General features: G+C 40.1%; 1 protein-coding gene across 1 annotated transcript; it reads left to right on the top strand.

The window, feature by feature from the left end:
* The first annotated feature begins 484 nt into the window (after window positions 1–484).
* Window positions 485–22631, top strand: Tmem165 (transmembrane protein 165). Its single transcript, XM_020183422.2, has 6 exons — window positions 485–943; window positions 13514–13739; window positions 18896–19071; window positions 19531–19713; window positions 21069–21174; window positions 21865–22631. Exons 1-6 carry the CDS (start codon window positions 737–739, stop codon window positions 21939–21941), a joined length of 975 nt encoding a protein of 324 aa, XP_020039011.1. The 5' UTR covers window positions 485–736; the 3' UTR covers window positions 21942–22631.
* Window positions 22632–23105: the final 474 nt, after the last annotated feature.

Genomic DNA, 23105 nt, shown 5'->3' with positions numbered 1-23105 from the left:
TAGGCAAACGATATCTTAAAACAAAGTTTTCAAAGCTTAAAAACAAATCCACTTTGACCCCCTAAGAATATTCTCTGTAGTAGGTCCTCAGGACTGTGGCACTGAGAATCTGCGGAGAAGGGCGGAATCCAGCTAGGTGTGGCAGAACTGCCACGTAACTAGAGGCGCTGGGGCTGATTTGACATGAAAGAAAGGCTAAGAGCAGAGAAAGACGTGTCTGGATATTGGGGCCGGAGGCTCAGTAGGAAGCATAAGTAGTGGCCGTGCTGTCCTGGGTCGGTGGGGCAATGCGAGGAAAGGGGGATGCCGGCGGGGGAAAAGCGGCCGGCGCTGGGTACCTGCCGGGAGAGGCTGGTCCAATGGGCGGAGCGCGCGAGCCGCACCTCAACCTGCCCGACACGTCACGACGCCGAGGCGGACGCCGGGCCAATGGGAGGCCGCCGGGCCCGAGGGCGGGGCCTGGCAGGAGTTGGGGCAGGGCCGCGCTGAGGCAGTTGGAGGAGTCGTGCGGCGGCCGCGGGAGAACGCTGCTATCGAGTCGGCGGCCGCGGACCAGGGCCTGGCCTGGCCTCAGCCTCTTGCCGGTCTCTCCTACCTCCCGCATGGTGCGGGCTAGTGTCTGAGCCGCGGCGAGGCGAGACGGTCGCGCCGCCTCGGGAGATCAGGGTCGGAGCTTCCCGTCGCCGGCACTTCCTCTTGCAGCGCCCGTGCGCGGCTGGCTCGGCGGGCGGGCGGGATGGCGGCCGCGGCCCGGGGGAGCGGCCGAGCATCGGCGCCGCGGCTGCTTCTGCTGCTGCTGGTTCCGCTGCTGTGGGGCCCGGCCGGCGTCTGGGCCGGCCCGGAGGAAGACCTTAGCCACCGGAACAAGGAGCCGCCGGCGCCTGCCCAGCAGCTGCAGCCACAGCCCGCAGCCGAGCAGGGCCCCGAGCCGGCCCGGGCGGAGGTGAGCGGGCCGGGCCAGGCAGGCGGGGATGGGACGGGCGAAGCTTCGGAGCCGGCTGCGCCGGGTACCAGGCTCGGGCCGCCCAGAGCGCCGCCCTCTGGGCGCCTGCTGGGGGAGGGGAGCCGGCCCCTGCGCGCCGGGAGAAGGGCGACCCGGTGAGGCCGGCCTCGTCCAGCTGCTTGTGGGGGCAGGGAAAGGGAGAGCCCCGCTGGGAGTGTGCCGGGGACCTTGGGTTCCTGGGGACAGGATGCTGCTCCGGAGCGGGCGTCCCAGCCATCAGATGCGTCTGCTGGGAATCCCAGGAATACTCATGCAACTAGAAAGTTTTTTAGCACAGGGCAGCTGGGAGACTTTCAGTATTCCCCGGGATGATCACATCGGCCATTTCACTGATGGAAAAGCGCATCTAAAACTGCTTAGCCAAATTCGGCTCGGCACACCCTGTGGGTTTTGCCAAATACAACACAAATGGGTTAGGCACGGCGACTCTTCACTTTTTAAAACGTGCTTTGGCTTGCAGGAAGTAGCCCTTACTTAGGCAGGCAGAGGAACAGTCAGTCTTTGACAGTACAGTGTTGCAGGGCTGGGGGATGCCAAAACAAATTTATAAGTAAATCAGAATTCTGTATTTTGTTTGACCTTCACTAAATCAATTTAAATTAGCTTCTTAATCTTTGTTAATAGGGACACTCCTTTCTTAGTCACTTGGCAGCACTCTACAATTTCTTCTCCCTCTCAGTCTTGAGTTCTCTCTCCATTTCCAATTTTGACTCCTAAATTCTGGATTTCTTTAGTCTTTTCTAGTAGTGAACAGTTTGATGTTCCACCCGCTACATCCAGTATGCCTCCTGCAGATGTTCATCCAAATAATCAGCCTAAACATCGAATTCCACCATCTTGTCAGAGATCGTCAGTGAGCTACCCTGGTATAGTATTTCAGTCCAGCCTGTAGCAGGGTGGACATTCAGGTTTCTTCATGATCTGGCTTCAGCTAAGCCCAGGGCTTTTTACCAAGCCACCACTCCCTTCTCACGTATTACATACTCTTAAAAGAAAAAGTCCTTCAAGAACTCTCTGACATACCATGTGCTCTCTTGCCAGTCTCTCCCAAACAAAAGACCTCCCTAACACACTCAGACCTTGAAGCCCCCAGGTTAAAACCCTTACCACGTTAAGAACCAGTGAATACCTACTCTCTGGAGTGGAGCCTTCCCCTAAATTTCCTTGTTTAAAGGATATCTTTTCTCTTGAATAATGTGACTTTTCATTCCCATGGAAATTTCTTAAGAGGGTGATTTTTGGTTTCACACAGCTAGAACTTTCTACGAATCAGACTTGTCCAGAATGTAGTAATGGATCTTGAGAAATAATGAAATTCCCCTTACTGGAAGTACTCAGGAAAAAGTTGAGTAACTGGCCCCTAGGAAGAGACTTAGTTATGGAGAAGTTAAGATTCTGTGAGCTGATTTCATCCTCACAACAGCACACTAAGCAGGTAGAGCAGGTGCCATATCCTGTTCATAAATGGGGAAACAGGTTTGGAAGTGATGGTTTGATATCCAGAGCTAGAAGACAGTTCTCAGCAGGACCAGAACTAGAATCCAGATCCCCGAAATTTTAGCATTCATTGTATCATATAATGGTACGATGGTGGTACTGGGGGCTGGGAATCAAATTCAGGGCTTCACCAGGCAGGCACTCTGCCTCCTGACCATGCTTCAGCCCTTTTTGCATTGGTTATTTTTGAGATAAGGTCTTACTTTATGCCTGGGTTGGCCTGGACAGCAGTCCTCCTATTTATGCTTCCCACAAAGCTAGGATGACAGGTGCCCATTGAGGTGGGGGTCCTGTGAACTTTTTGCCTGGGCTGGCCTTGAACCCACATACTTCCCATCCCTACTTCCAGGTAACTAGGATTGTAGAAAAGAGTCACCATACCCAGCCATAACTTTAAAGCATTTGTTTAGTAATGATTTTTTTTTTTTGGCAGTGCTGAGGTTTGAACTCAGGGCCTTACACTTACTAGGGAGGTGCTCTACCACTTGAGCCATGCCTCCAGCCCTTTTTTATGATGGGCTTATTTCAAGGTAGGATCTCCTGAACTAATAGCCCAGGGCTGGCTTCGAATGGCGATCCTCCTGATCTCTGCCTCCTGAGTAGCTAAAATTACAGGTGTGAGCCCAGTGCCTGGTTTATTAATGATTTTAATGGTTGAAGTCTTTGATTCTGATACCTAACTTTCCCTTGCCCATTTTTGGTGGACCTTAACATTTTGTTTCTGTCTGTGGTTTATTTCTGTCTATGGCTGTATTTACTCCTGCTGCCTTGGGTTCTTATAACTTGTACACTGTTTTGTCTGCCTTTCTTACCTTTAAATAATGTTCTGAGAATGAAATACTTGTATCTTTAGTTTCTACCACTTATTAAATGTCTTTATGGAAAAACTGGCTGTAAAAATGAACTCAAACAAAAAACTATTTGCAATAGTATTCATCCATTCTTTTTCTTCTTCTTCCTTCTCTTTTTCTGATTCACTAAACGAAACTGAGAAAAACTAGACTTTTATCATCTGGTGCCTGCAGTGTGACTCTCTCCATTCATGGGTTGATACTAGTTTAGAAATTTAGTTGCAACTGATTATACAGCTGTTAATTCTAGACTTTTGCAAAGTTAAAAAAAGGGAAGAAGAAAAAGAAGCACTGAACTCAAGAGTTATAAATGTCTCATGATAACAGTATGGTACCAATCAGGCCAGAGGTTTACCAGAAGCTTGGGTCTTTTACCATAAGGAGAAGCCAGGGGCTCCAACTGGCAGCTGGGGGTTGAGGGACTGGAGAGTGGGCTTCTGCCCACCAGGCCTCCCCTAGCCAAGGTCAGAGTGGGGCTCCCATTCAGACAGTCACATTGTCAATTTCTGGCTGAACTTTTCCTGCTCCACACATCCACATCTGAAATTGAACTGAAATGCTGATTTGTGAACTTTAGTATTCATCATTTAGCCTGCTACTTAACTGAGTATCAGGAGTTTATTTTAAAACAATAACTATTTGGGGTAAAGGAACTGTGACATTTATGAATGTGTAACTTTCTAGGCATTTCATTGAAGTTTTAGTTCTCTTTCAGAAATAGTGGTAGTTATAGATACTAATAATCCTTTTTAGGAAGTTGGAAATAAAATCTAGGCATGCAAAGTAAAGGCAACAGTGGTAGAAACAGTGTGTAATGACTACATTAAGTGGTCTAAAAGGTCCTTGTCCTTAAAACTAAAGGTGTGGAGAGAAGAGGCTGGTACAATATGATTTTTCCCTTTAATAATTCCATTTATTTTATGCGGTTCTTTAATATTTATATGTTTATTTTTGGTTGTACTGGGGTTTGAACTAGGGGCCTTGTGCTTGAAGGCAAGCCTTCACTTGAGCCACGACCTCAGCCCTTTTTGGTGGGCACTGGGGGTTGAACTCAGGTCTCATGACTGGGCTAGGCAGGTGCTCTACAACTTAAACCACACTGCCAGCCCTATTCTAATATCCTATATGTTGTAGCAGAATATAATTGTCTCATTTTAATTACACTTTATATAATTTTTTGATGTGGCTCATTTTTTTTTAACTTTATTTTCTTTCACACATTTTCTAAACTACTTGTCATTTGCTTGGGTTCAATGACATAAGAAATGATGAAAGTACGGTTTAATAGCTATAAAAGCAAAGGCTCAGCTGTGCTGAATATCTCAGTTTCAGCTGATGTGCTTTGCAACTGCATGCAGATTTTTGTTTTTAAACATCCTTTTAAATTTAACCTTTTGATACCAGTGTGTGAGAGTGGGTTTCTGAAAATGGAGGGACCATTGCGTCTTCATGGGCAGAAATTTAGGTGGAAGATATATTATGAACATGTAGCTGATCTTACTGGGCACTTTCAAGGGAAGTGGCTGAACTTCCACACCCGGCTCTCTGCAAGCATTTGGTATGTTTTTTCTCTATAATTTGGTTAAAAAGTTGGAGAAACTCAGTTAGCTTATGGTCATGAATAAACCCCAATTTACAAACCCATGAGAAAAAGTGCCATTGATCACTTGGAGCCTTTCTTTTATACTCTTTGTGTTTGGTGACCTTAGTTGACTTTTTTTTTTCTTATTTCTTCTCTGGGCAGGTGATATATCTATATCTATTTATTTATATACACAGCTATAAAGCATAAGTCCCTTAGTTGGGGGAGATCAGTTAGATTAAAGTCATTAATAATTTACTTCATATTCTGGAAGCTTAAAGAACAACTATTCTGGTTGCATAGCACTGTTGGTAAAGTCACAAAATCCTATTACCTGACTCAGCACAGGTTCTTGGTTCCTTATTTTTTGGCATTTCCCCTTCCACAGAATATTTAAGTAGGTTGCAGTCCTACTCCATCCTGTCCAATCTCCTGATTCTTGCCTCTCCACAGCTAAGATTAAGACCATCAGCTATGAGGACTCATTTACTCATAATGACCTCCTCTAAATGAAATGATTATTATGATACTCAGTTTACATGGTGGTATTCTATCATAAAATAATTCATTAAGAAAAATCAGTGAAACAATGTAATACATTTCAGACGTGTAAATTTATATATACATTATGAAACAATAACAAAGTTGCTTAAATGTTTAATAAATTAAAAAGTGAAAAAATAATTTTAAAATATATTTTAATATGAATTCACATGTAACATTATTAAAAATAAAGTATTTTAAAAACAACTAAGTCATCAACAAATACAAAGACATAATAATGAATATTTACAATAAAAGTTATGTCTTTAATTTTTAGGCAGTCTTTTAAAACAGGTTTGTCCATTGTCTAAGTTATGCATGTATGTATGTGTGTCTTTTCTTTTTTGGTGCTTGCCTCCCAGATGCTAGGCAAGAGCTTTACCACTAAACTACATCCCAGCCCCAAATTACATGTATTTATTTTTGTGCATTTTTATAATGTCTGGAAAAGGCTTTTCTGACTTTTATCAGTTCTAAGCATTTTTCTCTGATGCTTTTATCTTCAGATACTCTTCCTATTTGATAACTTTTGTTGAGCACCTTTGTTTTTTTGTTTTCGTTTTTCTGCAGGGACATCAGTCTTTTTCTTGGTAGCAAGCAGTAGCTTTTGTTTCAGAGCAAGCACCTTTAGTTTCATCATGTGTAGGTGGGGATCCTTGATACAGTTATCTTTATCAGCTTCAATATGGTTGCATTTGTGTTCATTCAACTCTAGAGCAGAAGAGGAATTAGTTTTTCTTTGTTTACACTCTCTATTGAGGATCATGAAAGTCCTAAAGGATAGTTTTGTAGTAGAGCACCTTCCTAACAAGCTTGAGGCCCTGAGTTCAAACTCCAGTACTGTGGGGTGAGGGGGTGGTGAAAAAAGGATACCTTTTAAATGAGGAAACTTTATAATTTTCTAATTTGGAATTAAAGTTTTAGCTTTCAGTAGAATTTTATTCAGCAAGTTTTCTTTTTAATTACAAGTTGCTGACCCTGTTCTCAAGATGCAATTTGTGTAACTGGAGAACCCTAGTATCCCTTTGCTTAATAGTGGAGGTCCAGAGTTGGAATTGCACCTCCCACATCTGACCCTCCCGAGTGCATCTCATGATTGCATTTTCTACCCTTTTCACCTTTTGAACACAGCTGTCATCCATTCCACACCTCCTCTCTGTGCATGTTCCTACTTCTTTGGGACCCATAGTACTTCCTGAATACCTATGTTCTCTCCCTTTTCATCTGTTCTTCAGGTTTCTTTTGTTTCGTTCTGGTGGAACTGGGGTTTGAACTCAGGGCCTGACACTTGCTAGGCAGGTGATCTACCACTAGAGCCACTCTGCCAGCCCTTTTTTATGTTGGGTATTTTGAGATAGGGTCTCCCAAACTGTTTGTTGGGACTGAGTTCAAACCACAGTTCTCCTCATCTCTGCCTCCTGAGCAGCATGATTACAGGCATGAGGCGCCAGCGCCAGGCTCCTATAACTCAGTTTTATGAACCAGACTTCTAGGGCATTAGCTGCTTTTGCTCTTTGGGTTAATCTTGCTTTCTAGCTTCACTCCTTGCTTTTTTTAATTGAAATTCCATTTTGAAGGATACCTGTAACCTTGCAAATTGCTAAATCCAAAAGTCTTTCAGTTCTCATTTGACACTGATAACTGTTCACTTAAATTCTTAAGGACTCTTAACAACAGTTCAGCTTACATGAACTTGGTAAAATTGTTTAAGCCTATTTAGCCTCTGTTTCTCCTCTTGTGTTAAGTTTCCTTACCATCAAATAAAATGAGGTATGGGAAAATACCTGGTACCTAGTTAGTAGCTCAAGTAGTTGCCCCTACTGTTAAGTATCCTACACTCTCAATCCTAAATCAATTCTCCTAAATCCATTCTCTAAGTTTGTCTTCCCTTTCTCCCTTCCTTCCTTTGATTTTTCTCCACCCCCCCCCATCCTCTTCCTTTTTTTCTTCCTTCCTTCTCTTCCTCCTCCCTCTCTTTCTTTCCAGATTGATAACAAGGATTTGGCAATTGTGAGGACTGACTAGGCATATTTAGTTATCTATAGAGGAGGCCATCCAATAGTCAGTAGTCCTAAGCTGCTTTAACATCTGTACTTTGTGCTTTGCAAAGAAACCTCAGCCTTAGTCTTAATGCCTTTGAAATGACTGAATGTGATCTTATCTCAGAAAAGTCTCTTACTTAAAGTCAACTGATATGGACTATAATCACATCCACAAATTACTTGCATTGCTACACCACACTTTAATTGCATAACTGGGGGCTGTAGCCTAGACTGGATGGTACATACAACTGATCATCACACAGATTGTCAACCGGAAATGGTTAAGTAAAAATAACACTTAGAGCTGGCCGTGGTGGTTCAAGCCTATAATCCTAGCTTTTAGGAGGTGGAGATTGGGAGGATCTCAGTTCAAGGCCAGCTGGAGCAAAGAGTTTGAAAGACCCCATCTTAGCCAGGGCCGCATGTTTGCATGTACCTGTCATCATAGCTACTCGAGGAGCACAGATAGGAGGATCACAGTCCCAGGCTGACCAGGGCATAAAGTATGACCCTATCAAAAATACCAATGCAAAAATGGCTGGGGACATGCTCAAGTGGTAGAACACCTCCTTACCACGTGTGGGCCCTGAGTTCAACCCTTAGTACTGCCATAAATAAATAAATAAATAGCATTCAGTGCAGACTTTAATACTAAGTCTGCAGGTCAGTTTTACTGAAGCAGAAAATATCAGTAAGCACAACAATCCAGTTAGAGTATGTCTGATGTGTTTCTAGTTTGTTAGATTCTACAAAATAGCATTCTGGATGTATAGGTAGATACCCTGAGGCATGTGCACCAGCCTATTCAGTGATGAGTTTCTACTAGCATCCACTTTCTTCAGGATTTGAAGTACTAATATGATTTAAATCTATACGTATATTTGGTGTCAGTGGCTCACACCTGTAATCCTAGCTACTCAGGAGACAGAGATCATGAGGATCATGGTTCAAAACCAGCCCTGGAAAATAGTGTGTGAGACTCTAGATCATATCTTGAAAACCACACACACAAAAGAACTGGCAGAGTTACCAAAGTGGTAGAGCACTGCCTAGCAAGTGTGAGGCCCTGAGTTCAAACCCCAGTACCACCGAAAAAAAATAAGGAGAACGTGTGTGTATTTTTACCTTGAACATTAAAACCCCCACATATCCAGGAGGTTCATGCATGGTTGGGATGGCAAAGCAAAGCTAGAAGAATGAAATACTTCCTATGTATTTGGCATATTTAGTGAAATACTGAGTCTCCTGATGATGAAGAGAAGAGACTCATTCAGGAACTGATTAGATTAGAACTTTACATTTCAAAGAGAGACATTATGGTTTTGGATGCAGATCCTTAAAGAAATATCGTATCAATATGGCGAGACATCAGTAACCTGAGAAGCCTCTTTCCTTTTTTGAAACACGCAATAGAGCTCTATAACTACCAAGTGTTAAAATGTAGCCAAGTTCAAAACAGTAAGAGCAGAAATGAAAGGTAAGTTCATGGTGAAAGGTGGGAGCTAAAAAAGGCTGGAGAACTATCAGAGCTAGAGATTTAATTTTCAGTGGATTGAAGTCAAGTTTAGAGGCTAAAAGCTCCATAGTATTCTAGTATGGGGGCTTACCATTTAACAGTTCCCTGCCGTCTCTTTTATTACAGAGCACAGCGTTACATTAATACATGTTTTTAATACAAAAGGATCAACTCCTGAGCGTTCCTATCTTAAACTTTCTGTCACATCCCTGCCATGACTCTTGGCCCACGGTATGCGTTCAGTTGTATTTTAGGGGAGCTATGGGTCTTGCTCAAGACCTTCTCCTTGAGTTGGATCTTGGAATGTGGATGAACAGGGATGATGAAGAGGAGGGAGGAAGGAAGCAGGCCTGTCTGACGGAAGGCTTGTGCTTAGCAGGAGCATAGTGCTCTCTCAAGTTGCACCACCCAGTACTGTAGCCATGAGGCACATGTGGAGAGGAGATATGCAATTGGAATTTGAAGACAACATGGGAAAAAAACAATGTTAAAATATTTCATTAAAGCCAGGAGTGGCAGAGCACGTCTGTAATCCCAGCACCCAGGAGGCCAAGGCAGAAGCATCAAAAATTCAAGGCCAGCGTGGGTTACGTCATAGCAAAACTGTGTCTTAAAAAAAAAAAAATCATGTGCAATGTTAAAAATATTGCTTATGATTTAAATAGTAGTGTTTTGGGTTAAAGTATTATTAAAAATAATTTTTATGTTTTTTTTTAAATGTGAAATTACCACCAGAAAATGTAAAGTTATCTCATGTCTTGTTTTGCATTATTTTCTATTAAATAGTGTTGCTGTGGCTTATCCAAGCAGGAGTAGTGGGTTCGTTCTGGGAAGTGGTGTGTGATTAGATGGGAAGTGTTGGATAGTTCGCAGAATTAAGTGTTTGGGTTTTATGTTCTAGGTCTAAAAAAGATCATAACAGTTTTTTAAACAATGACATGCCATGACAGAATTAGTTTCAGGAAGATTAGTAAGCTGGGCATCCTGTGTGGTGCTTTAAAAACTGACTGCTTTGGTGCCCGCGACTGGGAGCTCTTACTGCTCCTCCTTGCATTGCTCCGTGCTGCATGATCAGTTCCAAAATCGTCTGAGCTTGCTGGTATATAGTTCAGCCATGTTTTACAAATAAAGGCATCTTTATCTGTTTAAAAACAAAGTAAGTGCTTACTGTATACAAGGCACCATCCGAAGAACTTTCTTCACCCACACCTCAAACAATGCTATGACGCATAGTATTTTACACATGGAATTGAGTCACAGGAATTTTACTTACTGGCCCAAGGTCACAGCAACTGGCATTGCTTTGATATGAATCCAGGCAGTATGATCCCAGAACCCAAGAATTTAACCTGTATTCTATGTCACTGTGAAGGTGGATTAAACAAAGGACATGGTTCTTACTCATAGTGAGCAATAAATGAATGGTAACTGGTCGTTTTCTGGCACTGTTAATATTGTAATTTAAAAAGTCTTCTGGCTCCACAGTACCCTAATGCATTTGTCTTAAATTCTTATTACCATGGTTGGTTGGTAACTGTGATTTTGGCTATCCAGGACTGGCTTGATAAGTGACAAGAGCTGGAAGTTGAATTTTCTTGTGTTCTCTATGTAGGAAAGTTTTAAGAATATGTACGGTTCTTTGTTTTGCTTTGCTGTAATGAAAGCAAGTTTTATTTATCCACATTTCACAGAGGAACAGAGACTAACATGACCAGAGTGGTTGTGGCTGGGAATTATAAAACCATGAAATTAGACAGTCTTGATCACCATTGTGGTTTGATTTAAAAAGTAAACATTTTCTTTTTGAGCTTGGGCCTGTATGATCATAATTGATATTTATCTGTGAAATTTTTTAAGATTTCAGATTCTGAAATTTTGTGATTGTCACTCTAAAAGGTTTATACATCCAGGCATAGCAGTGCATGCCTATAATACCAGCTCTCTGAAGGATGAACTGGGATCATCAGCCTAGGCTGTATAGTGAGACCTTGTCTCAAAAAAGAAAAAAAAAAAAAAAAGCTTATTCAATAGGCAAACATTGTATTAAGGAGAGCCTAGCTAAAACACCTTTGTCTTTTACGATGTTTAATGTGCATTGGCTATTGGAACAGAAAAAATGCTCGAACATCTGCCTAGGTGGAACTGATGTTGTGATGGAGAGAACACTAGAAGCCCTTAAAATGCTGCCTGCTTCACTAAGAGCCCAGGCTGCAAAGAGCTTTAAATTGGTAAATGTTAAAAATTTTTAGCTCACAGATCTCGTGCCAAAATGTTTCTGGACTCTACTGCGGTTATTATGATGTCATGTAATGCTTGTTATTTCTGTTTTTACCTTATCTAAAACTTGTTCTCAGGTTTCCTTTTTATCTTTTAGTTTTCTAAAAATTGGCAGCCTTTTAAATTAAAGATAATTTACAAGGATTAGAAGAGACCTTTGGAAGTGATTTATCTAACCCAGGGTTTTTCAACCTAGAACTATTGACATTTTGGGTTAATTCTTTGTGGTGGGGATCATGCAGCCATTGTGCGCTGTAGGATAATTAGCAGCCTCTCTAGCCTTATCCTCTAGATGCCGATAAATTTTCTTCGGTCGTGACAATCAGAAATGTTTCCAAACATCACCGAGTCCCCCTGGAAGACACAGTTGCACTGTTTTGAGAACAGTGTGCAGCCCATTTTCAGTGAGTGGCAGTTCGCTTTAGAAGTAAGACACTGAGCAGTGAATGACCACCTTCTCTGGCAGCCCTGTCCATCTTTTCTTGAGATAGAAATCTTTTCTCCATATTAAGCTAAAACCTGTCACCACCTTTTAATTCTATTCCTTGAGGCCATATAGGGTGGATGACTCATATACTTGCTAGTTATTGGGATACCCTATCCTTCCTGGTCTCTCCTATGATTGCCTGAGAGCCCAAGCCAGCAAATTCTTTTTAGTCATGAACTAGCTAGCAAATATTCCAGGTTTTGCAGGTCACATTTGTGCAAGTTATATAGAATCTCTATTGTATAATCTTTCTTCACTGCTTTTCTTCCTTCTGCTGTCCTTTCTTCTTTCTTGTCCTCCATTCCTCTTCCTATTTTTGTACACCCTCTTAAAAATGTAAACAAATTCTCAGCTCAACAGTCTGGCTTTGGGGTCAGCAGGAGGAGACATTTTTAGAATCTTTCCATTCCTGGTGAGCTTTGGCAGTCAGTGCCTTCTGACAGGGTGGGCCCAGCCCAGTCCACAGAACTCCGGGGAAGGGCTGTGAAGCACAAGAGTACTCTTGGGCTTGTCATTAACTCCTTTAAGCACCAATGCACATTACCTTATGGGGTTCTGTCACATTTACATTTTGCCAACCAAGACTCTGCTTTGTCTTTTTTTTTTTTTTTTTTTGGTGGTTTGGGGTTTGAATTCAGGGCTTCGAGCTCGTACTTGAACCATGCATCTAGCCCTTTTTGCTCTAGTCTATTTTTTTGTACTGGGGTTTGAACTCAGGGCCTCATATGAGCCACTCCACCACCCCTTCTTTTGTGTTGGGTATTTTTTTTCCAAGCTAGGGTCTTGTGAACTATTTGCCTGAGCTGGCTTCGAACTGTGATCCTCCTGGATCTCAGCTTCCTGAGTAGTTAGGATTCAGGTGTGAGCCACTGGCACCTGGCTTGCTCTGGTTATTTTGGAGATAGGGTCTCTCACTTTTTGCCCATACTGGCCTAGACTGTGATCCCAAAATAACTCAAATGATAGGCATACACCACCACACTCAGCTTTTTTCTAATGGAGTCTCATGATTTTTTTTTTTTTTTGGTCCAACCTGGCCTAGAATCCCACCCTCCCTCAGCATGCACCACTGTGCCAAGTGATTGGTTGAGATGGAGTCTTGTGAACTTTGTCAGCTGTCCTCCAACCACACAGTCCTTCCTATTTCAACTTCCTAAGTAGCTAGGGTTTAGAGGTGTGAACCACTGTGTCCTACTTGCTTTGTCTTTTTATTAGGCCACATTACCTTCTAGGATATTTTTAGACTTCATCATAGTGCCATCTGTACATCCAGCTATACTAAACCTTGCCTTAGCTAGATCTAACTCTTGTTGAACCTGTGAGAGCTTTTGGATTCTACTTTGTCCTTTTCAGTGTCAGTGAAATTTCTCTCAGCTTCCTGTCACTTGAATGTTTGTTGAATGTACCTGGGTCTTCTACCCAAATTAATAAAAATTTGAATGAGATATAGGTAAGAACTAAATGTTAGATAACACGTACTTAGAAAATAAGATAATGTCAGTGTGTGGACATAGCTGGTCTATATGCTTTTTCTAAATTATTTTGGAAAACTATATAGATCTACAGCCATCAATGATTGCTACAGTTACTAATGGCTTTCAAAGTGGTAAGACAAATACCTATGATAACCACAAAAAAACTGAACCATAGTCACTTGCAAAATAAAAGAATCTTAAATAATTATTTTGACAAAGTATGTATTTTTTTAATTTCAGAAAGGATTTACACCAGCGGCCCCAGTTCATACCAATAAAGAAGATCAGGCTCCCCAAACAAATCTGGGCTTTATCCATGCATTTGTGGCTGCCATATCAGTTATCATTGTGTCTGAGCTGGGTGACAAGACATTCTTCATAGCAGCCATCATGGCCATGCGCTATCACCGCCTGACGGTCCTGGCTGGGGCCATGCTTGCCTTGGCCCTCATGACGTGCTTATCAGGTGAGTTTGCCAAACTGAGGGAAATCACCATGTGTAGCACTGAGTTGGAATCACTCACCTAGTTAAATTGGAATTTGGGTTATGTTTCAGAATGTATTAGACAGCATATGGTTTTACTACATAATTCTTACTTTTTTTTTTTTTTTTGGTGGGACTGAAGTTTTAACTCAGGACTTTGTGCTTGCAAAGCAGGCTCTCTACCACTTGAGCCACACCTCCAGCCCTCAGTACATAAATTCTTAAAAGCTGGATTTCAGAGATTTTTCATTTGTTTTTTGGGGCTTCAACTTAGGGCCTCAGCCACTTGAGCCATCCCCTCAGCCCTCTGTTTGCTTTAGTTATTTTTTTGGATAGAGTTTTGCAGTTCTGCCTGGGCTGGCCTGGACTGTGATCCTCCTATTTACGCCTTTCGTGTGGCTGAGATACATAACTTGGTGAACCACCATGCCTGGCTTGTTGGTTGAGATGGGGTCTGACTGGCTTCAAACCAGGATCCTCTTGATCTCTGCCTCCCACAAAGCTGGGATTACAATTACAGTTTTAAGTCACCATACCTGGCTCTGGATTTCACTTTTTAAATGAAATTTTTAGCTCTTGTTCACAGCCAAGATATATACTCCTTCATCATTTATTCGTTGCTTTTTTTTTCAGTCAAGATAAACTTACTTATATTTGAAATTTTAGAAAGAAACCACAGAGAATTGCGTATTTTCCACTTGAAGGGCATTTGGGAACTCATCCATAACTGAGAAGTAACTTTAAATTTATTGTGTTTTATTAAGCTGTTCTTAACCCTTATGGTAAGAAATGAAGCATTCTTAGACTCCCTGTTGGTGTTACTGTTTGATTTACTATTTTGTAGGCTTTAATTTCCCAAAGTGGTATATCATAAGAAAGTCAACTTAATACTAAAATAACTGAACACAGGTTAGTCTGTGATTCACAGCTACCTCAAGCCACACAGTTTGATGGAAAACTGGGACTGAGTCTGACTTGCCATGTGATAGCTTCATGATAAGTTATTTGATTAGCCTGCTCATCTCTGACGGGAGATAGTAATATCTACCCACCTCCTGGGCTGTGTCGGTATTCTTGAGACACCTTATTTAGAGTCTTTTTCCAATGATCCCTTTATCATAATGAAACTCACTTCTCAAAGCACAGAACAAGTTCCATTTCTGGGTGCCTGGATGCTTGTTTATGTCTTAATAAACATATATATGAGTGTTTTAACAACCAAAATAATTTGAATACCTTTCACATTTTTGCACTCAGTATAGGAATTATGAGTATCTCACAAAAATGTAATGTTCCCTTCAGAAGCAAATGTTGATCATGGGGAGAGCTGTAAATGGTGACATCATTTATTTCGGATGCTTTGAACTGTGTCAGAGAAAACTTGCTGAAACTTCCAGATTCAAGGATAGCTAGTAGACCATTGTGTGTGTGTGGGGGGGCCTGTTCCCTGCTCTGCAAAGGGCTCCACTAGTGTAGCTGGACAGCTCTTCTTACCTATACCTTTCAAGTAGTCTATCCCAGGGATCTGCATATCTTGGGTAGTTTTGAAAAACTATATACCCTCTCTCACACTAAAATTATCTGTAAGTTTTCACTTATGCCATTCATTCATTTTAAGTTAAGGAGTTGCAAAGATCAAATTTCTGGTATATTGTGTAAAGCAAAACTTGTATGGTGTTTGAAAATATGTCCAATGCAATCTAAATATTATTATACTTTGATACCTACCATTACCATAATTCCTTTGAAAAAACAGATAAACTCTTTCCCTTATTTCCTCTCTGAATTTTATCCTAGTAAGTTTTTCTTAAAATTCTTATATGGATCACTGCATCATATTTAAATACTTTTTAAAAACTGGAAATGCTTCTCTTAATGATAGGCCTGTTACTTTAAAATTAGTTTCTATGTTTGTAAATGAGTATTACTTATTGCTAGAATGAAGTAGGGTCAACACTGTTTTTTAAAAAAGTGGATGTAGGGCTGAGAATTTTATTCACATAAATAAATATGGGAAGGAATTTGTTATAGCCATATCCCTCTGTTCAGAACTCCTAAGTGCAAAAAGTCACAATGGTCTGTCATCAAATTGGTTTTTAATAATTTATCAGCTGTTAACTCAATAAGGTCTTCTGTCAGACTTGCTGAATGCAGAGAATTGGTATACCAGTTCTTTTGTACCAAAAAGGTTTCTCTGAAATTACTTTCTCAAGTTACTGTTCTTACACATTAATTAGTCTTTTGCTTAGAATTAGAAGCATCTTGTTTTAACTGGATATATTTAGAAGTGGTTGAGAAAATTGAAATATTTCATTTCAGTGTACTGCCACAGTAAAGTGCTTGAGTGTCAGAGGGAAGGTTTCCCAAGAAAGGAGAGCCTAGGGACAGGAACTGGGGGAAGACAAAACAAAGTTACACCACCACATAGTTTTTTGCACCTAATAAGAGATGTTAAAGCAGAAAAAATGAGATGTGTGTATCAGTAACTTTTTTTTTTTAAAAGATTACAGTAGTTCCCCATTACACAAGGTTTCACTTTCTGTGGTTTATCTGTAGTCAACTAGTCTGAAAATATTAAATGGAAAATTCCAGGAGAACACAATTCATTCATTTTAAGTTGCACAGTGTAGAGATAAAATCTCACATCCCACTTCATCCTTTCTGAGACGGAAGTTATCCCCTTTGTTCAGTGTGTGTCCTTGTTATATTTACACCCATCATTACTTTGTAGTAGTCTTGGTTTTCAGACCAATTTTGGTGGTATCACAGTACCTATAATCAAATAATCCTTACTTTAGTTAGAGGCACCAGGGCATAAAACGTGGAGTTACAGATTGGAGCAGTGTGGCAGTGCTGCAGAGCGTGTAGGAAAAAACACAGTGTAGGGTTTGGTTTCAGGCATCTACTGGAGGTCTTGCTGCCTATCACCTTCTGTATAGATAAGGGATACTACAGAAGCCGGAGATAAAAGGATAGTCATATTTAGGAGATTTGAAAAGGTTTCTACATTTCAATTTTAAACTTTTTATGGAAGTAACTTTAAGTTTTTAAAGCTGTACGAGTAAGACAGTGTAAAGAACATCTATATACTTCCAGCCCAGATTCACCCATTGCTAACAGTTTACCTCATTTGCTTTAGGATTTGTGTTTGATCTGTGTAAATAAAATTATACTGCATGTCACTCTCCTGACAAGAGCTATTTTGGGGGGTTAATTAAAATACAATTATATATGTACATACCCATAACTTACATATCTGTAGGCATGTAATGCATACATATAATTTATCTGTAAATTACAGACAGGTAAATATATTGGTAACAGTAGTCTTCCCTACATATTTCTGCCAGTTGGCCTAGTAATTTTGGGGGGAGGATAGCCCTGGGAATTGAACTCAGGGCCTTGCGCTTGCTAGTAGGCCAGTGCTCCGCCACTTGAGCCACGCCCCAGCCCTTTTTTGCTTCAGTTATTTTCAGGTTGGGTCCTGCCCTTCTACCTGGGGCTAGCCTCAGACTGCCGCTGCCTCCTGAATAGCTGGGGACTAACAGTGTGCACCACCATGCCCCGCACTCGATCCCACACCCCCTCCTGTACACAAGCCAGTCTAGGCTGTTTGCATAGTTTTATGACATAAACAGTTTTTGAAGAATACAGTCCCTCCTCCCCTCTTAATGGACTATTCCTCATTTTGTGCTTGATATTTCCTCATGAGTAAATGAAGATAAGCATTCTTGACTACAAAACAGCATAGGTGATATTGTGTACAAAAGTATCCCATGGAAATACGATGTCCATTTCCCCCTCACTGGCATGTTAATGTTGATGGCCCAGTCCACATTCCTTGTATACAGTCTTTTTCTTTGCAACTAACATGCACCCTGAGGGAAATACTAAGACACTACAAATACCCTTCTCCTTATCAAAATTTCTCGTAGATACAGCATAATTTTCGTGATCAAAGCCTTCCCTCAATGTTTGCAAAACAATGACTTCCTTATTCTGGCGTTTGCTCTACTCTCTACCATAAACAAGAGCACATCTTCCTTTCCCATTTATTCATCTATTTACTATCAGTATAGATTTTAATGTCTTTCTTCAGTTCATTTATTTTTTTGGTTGGAGTGGGGTTTTGAACTCAGGGCTTTGTGCTTGCACCACACCTCCAGCCCTGCTGTGGTTATTTTAGAAATGGGGTCTCTTGATCTGTTTATGTGGGCTACCCTCGAACCTCCATCTTCCCAATCTCAGCCTCCCAAGTAGCTACAAGTACAGGCGTGAGCACCAGTACCTGGCTCTCTTAAACTATTTTGTTGACTACTATGTAGATTTGGCCAGTGGGAGCCTCTGCAGGTGCTTCATGTGTCCTTGTGACATGCTTCCATGATTTGTGTTTGCCCTTCTTTACTACCTAGTAATTACAGGATACTCAGGTTCATCTTGTGCCCAGTCTTACAAATGGTCATTTCCTTAAGGAGTCAGGGGAGAATGGTGTTAGAACCCAAGAGCTGGGTGAAAGATGGCTTCTTTGTTACTGAGATGTCTTTCTTTCTCTGCCAATTCAATGGACAGAGCTAGAAATTACATGCCTGTGTTAAAGTTTTTTGTGTGTATACACATAATCTATAAGAGATTTTTAATTTCATTAAGACATACTTATTTAAGTAGTCTAAAAGGAGCACACTTTGAACCATATTGTATGAGAATCTTGTCATAATTCTTCTCTATAGAGATTTATATATTAAAGAATTTGAAGAATTATCATTTATATATGGAAGTCCCTAGATGGTATCAAAGCTAGTACAAATACAATGCCTTACCCAATGCAAATGGCAAACTATCTCCTGGCTGAAAATGTCTGGAGGGGAGTTCAGTATCTTCAAAGTCCCAGTGGAAGATGTGTGCCATCTTCAACAGGGCCATTGATTATCTTGGTAAGCCATTAGGGCCTCGGGCTAGACAATGGGTTTAATGTTCATGGGAGGAAAGCGGATTTAAGGTTACCACATACTAGAGTAGTTTCTAATATGAGCCATTTTCCTGTAAGATTGCTAAATAATGATTTCTTGAAGTTGATCATTTCTTTAGTCTGTTGTGATATATAACAATTAACCAAATGCACCACTGGCATTTTCTTGCAGTTTTGTTTGGCTATGCCACCACTGTCATCCCCCGGGTGTATACATACTATGTTTCAACTGCATTATTTGCCATTTTTGGCATTAGAATGCTTCGGGAAGGTTTAAAGATGAGCCCAGATGAGGGTCAAGAAGAACTGGAAGAAGTTCAAGCAGAGTTAAAGAAGAAAGATGAAGAAGTAAGTTATAGTACTGTTAAGTATCTCGGAAATGAGAAATGAAGACTATCCAGAGGTTTCTCACTGGCCACATCTTGTATGTGTGAGCTACACAAAACTAGCTTGTTTTGTTTTTATCACCTAAGCTAGCTGTGGTACAATTTTGGATTAGTGTGAATGTGGTGGAGAAATTAATACTGGACAGCTAGCTTCCTTAGGTTGATTATAAGCTCCAGAAAAGCTTGTATAATTTTACACTTCTTCCATAGCATTTAGGGTAGTGACATTTTGATCTGTTGAGGAATGGCAAATATAACGTGTTCCTGTATGAACTTCCTCTCAAAAGGGAAGTTTGGGGTCACATAAGTTTAGTTTCTTTGGAGCATATTTCAGAGAATTTAAATACTTTTGAAAAGAAAGATTAAGTGATTGTATGCTACTGTGATTTGCTTGCTAGGATTAATGTCATTTTTGTTTTAGTTTCAACGAACCAAGCTCTTAAATGGACCGGGAGATGTTGAAACGGGTACAAGCACAACAATACCTCAGAAAAAGTGGTTGCATTTTATTTCACCCATTTTTGTTCAAGCCCTTACACTGACATTCTTAGCAGAATGGGGAGATCGCTCTCAACTCACTACAATTGTTTTGGCAGCTAGAGAGGTGAGTGATTTGAGAAAAGACTGCTTTTGTAGTAAAACCATACAATGTTACTTTGCTCGGCCAGCCAATGGCCAAGAGATTATTTCCCTAGCTAGACTGTGCACATCTGTGCATCTTACCTGCCTTTTGAATTATCCACCTGCTTGCTCCTAGTCCACAGCTCTTGTATCCAGATTTACTTGTTCCCTTTTCTCATCTTGCTGATGTTAGTTTTGCCAAAATAAAGCTGTGGCAGTTGTCTCTGTGGCTTAGCATTCTTACAACTTTCCTTTGTATGCCTGTTGAGAATATAAATTGGTAGAAGTGCATGTGGTCATGTATGCCTATAATCCCAGCACTAAGGAGGCTGAGGTATGATGATCACAAGTTTGAGGTCAGCTTAGGCTACATAGTGAGACCTATGTCAAAAAAACAAAGGATATAAATTAGTCTTAATATTATCAAATGCCAGCTTGGCGATAAACAATCTAAGATCTTTAAAAGTGTGACTTTTGGTTTTTCTGTTCTTTATACTAAAGAAGTTACTTTATAAAATATTTATTGCAGTTGAGTGGAAATTTAGACAGAGGAGAACTGATTCAATTCTTTATGAACTTCTATGAGCTCTTTGAATAATCACTCTTCATCTTAACAATATGGAAAAATTTTTAAAAAGGTTTACTTTTAAAATACCCGGGGAACAAATAAACTTAAGGAAAGCAATGCTTCCGGTGCTATCTCTGGGTACTGCTGTCATGGGTGACTTGGTTTTAGAAAATTAATTTCAATCCCCTTATACCACCAAAAAAACAAAAAAAGCCAAAACCCTACTCCTCCATGGCTGGGAATTGAACTCAGGACCTTATGCATGCCAGTCAAGTGCTGTTCCACTGAACTACACCAGTAACCCTTTGTTCCCATCTTTATGGACTCCTCTCGTGCTGAATTGGTTCTCTGTGGAAACTGAAGTGCTCTGCGGTAAATTGTCTCTAAAACCTGCTTGCTCTGGGCTATCTTTTCTGGATAATGTTCGCTGATCCCCTCAACCTGACTGCCTCCAGTTTGCCCTGGTAGCATGTGTTTGGGATGAACATTGTTCCTAGCACTGAGCTAAAAGCATGGAGTTTAAGAAGCAGGGTTTCTGTTCTCAGGAAGCATAATCATACTATCAATAAAGGTTTTAGTTTTTGTCCTTTCAGGTCTAGTCTTAGTGTATCCTTTAGACAGTCATTACAATTTCATAGTTACACCTGGAATTTTAGAATTGTTAGGCTTTGTTGTCCATTTTTGGTGCTTTTAACAGTTACCTTTCTCAAGTGGCAGTTTCACCTATAATTTTAAACTAGCTAATTACTGCTATTTATATTTGCTTCTAGGACCCCTATGGTGTAGCAGTGGGTGGAACAGTGGGGCACTGCTTATGCACTGGATTGGCAGTAATAGGAGGAAGAATGATAGCACAAAAAATTTCCGTCAGAACTGGTAAGGGTTTTTTTTGTTTTTTTTTTTTTTTTTCTTTAATTGAAAAGCAAATATTTCTAACTTTTTGGAGTCATTGGGAAATTAGAAACGGGGTATTAGCTTCAGTTATCTAAGTGATCACCTGTTTAGAGGTCCTTAGTGTTACCTAGTAGTGCAAACACAGACTGCTTTTCCATGTGCAGAAGTTAGTTAGTAAAATATAAATTCATCTAAAAACACTGTTAAATTCATAGCAGCTTTTTTGTTCATATATTTTCTAAGCCAGTAAAATAATCAACATGAGAAATGTGTGAAGACTGGAAATCATAGGTTGAGGCCATGTGTAAGATTCTGCTGAAAATTGTCTACACAGTTCTAAAGGATTGTGAGGTTTAAAGATGAAATGATTACCCTTAGTCAGGGGTTGTTGCATTTTCTTTTGTAATTGGATTTTAAGATGAGTTACTGAGTAGTTCTTCTGTTGCTTGTCATCTCTGTCTCAACTTAGTATAATTGTCTTTAAACAGTACTAAAAAGAAGAAACCGATTCTTACTGTTAACGAATCAGGAATGGGGTTCAATTTGCTTTCAAGGTTATTTTATTAGATTGGGAGAAAAATATGCAGCTACATTGGCTCTCATTTGTTTTGCAACAATACCAGGACATAAGAAATTTTGCCTTACATTTAACTTTTTTCTCTTCTCTTCCAGTGACAATCATAGGAGGCATCGTTTTTTTGGCATTTGCATTTTCGGCACTATTTATAAGTCCTGACTCTGGTTTTTAACAAGTTGTTCATCTGTATTTAGCTTAAGATAGGTAATATTTTCTGTACATAGTGTACATTACAACTAAAAGTAATGGAAAATATTGTATTTTGTAGCATTGATGGTGAGTTTGACCCACTTAATGAAAGTATATCCAAAAGAGATAATCATTGATTCTATTTACAAAGTGGATTTTTAAAAGAAACCTACATGTAGATTTTTCTCCAGCATAATTATGTTAACAATAGGTCCGCATTTCTGTTTTGATATATACAGAACCATTGTGAGGTAGGATCTACCATTTGATCTTCTTTCAGCATGACCCCCTTCATAAAGAAAACGAATTTTCTCCTTGGTCACTGAGGTGTTTTAAGAGGCTTAACTTAAAAATTTTCTCGGAGAAAGACTGAATTAATTTCTATTTTAAAAAATATTTCCCTGAGCTAGTAAGCAGTAGTTTAATCATAAGCCAAGACAAATATGGTGTTACTATTTATATCAATAACATGATGCAATAACCATTGTTAGCTAGGTCCATTTTTTTTTTCTTTTTTTCAATTGGGTAGGACACCCAATATAAAAACAGTCAATATTTGACAATGTGGAATTACCAAATTAAAAGAGAATACTATGAATGTATTCATATTTTTTCTATATTGAATAAACAATGTAACATAGCTACAATGTAAATAAAATTGGTGTGACCAGTACTTGGTTTTCCTTGTGTATTATATGAATTACTAACTTAGTAAAGTAGTATTATAAGTATTTATAGATCAACTTCTAAATTAAGTATAAAGACTCTGGTATGTAGCTAAACAGGAGCCATTCTCAAACACTGTCATAACATTCACAGTTCTATGAGGTGTTAGGTACCAACATATGGTTTAAAAAAAAAAGCAACTTACCATTGGTGACATGGTAGAACAACAGGGAGTCAAACCAGGCAGTTTACTTCCAGAGCCTGTATTGTTCATTGTGCTAAGGGCTGCCTTATTTTTTCATGGCAGCTTTAGTGTTTGCTAACTGTACTCTCCACTCAAGTGTCATATTCCTATGAGGTAACAATGCCATTAATAGCCTGTTTTAAATCTGAAGGCCAGGTCTATAGAAATATCCAGGTATTCCTTGTGTGGAATATAACAGACCCAGAACAATTGAAGAGACTGCGAAAGAACCCAGTT

Source organism: Castor canadensis, chromosome 9, assembly GCF_047511655.1.
Source record: "Castor canadensis chromosome 9, mCasCan1.hap1v2, whole genome shotgun sequence".
NCBI classification, from domain to species: domain Eukaryota; kingdom Metazoa; phylum Chordata; class Mammalia; order Rodentia; family Castoridae; genus Castor; species Castor canadensis.
Note: the sequence above shows the minus strand (reverse complement) of the source record. Positions and strands in the feature narration are given on the sequence as shown.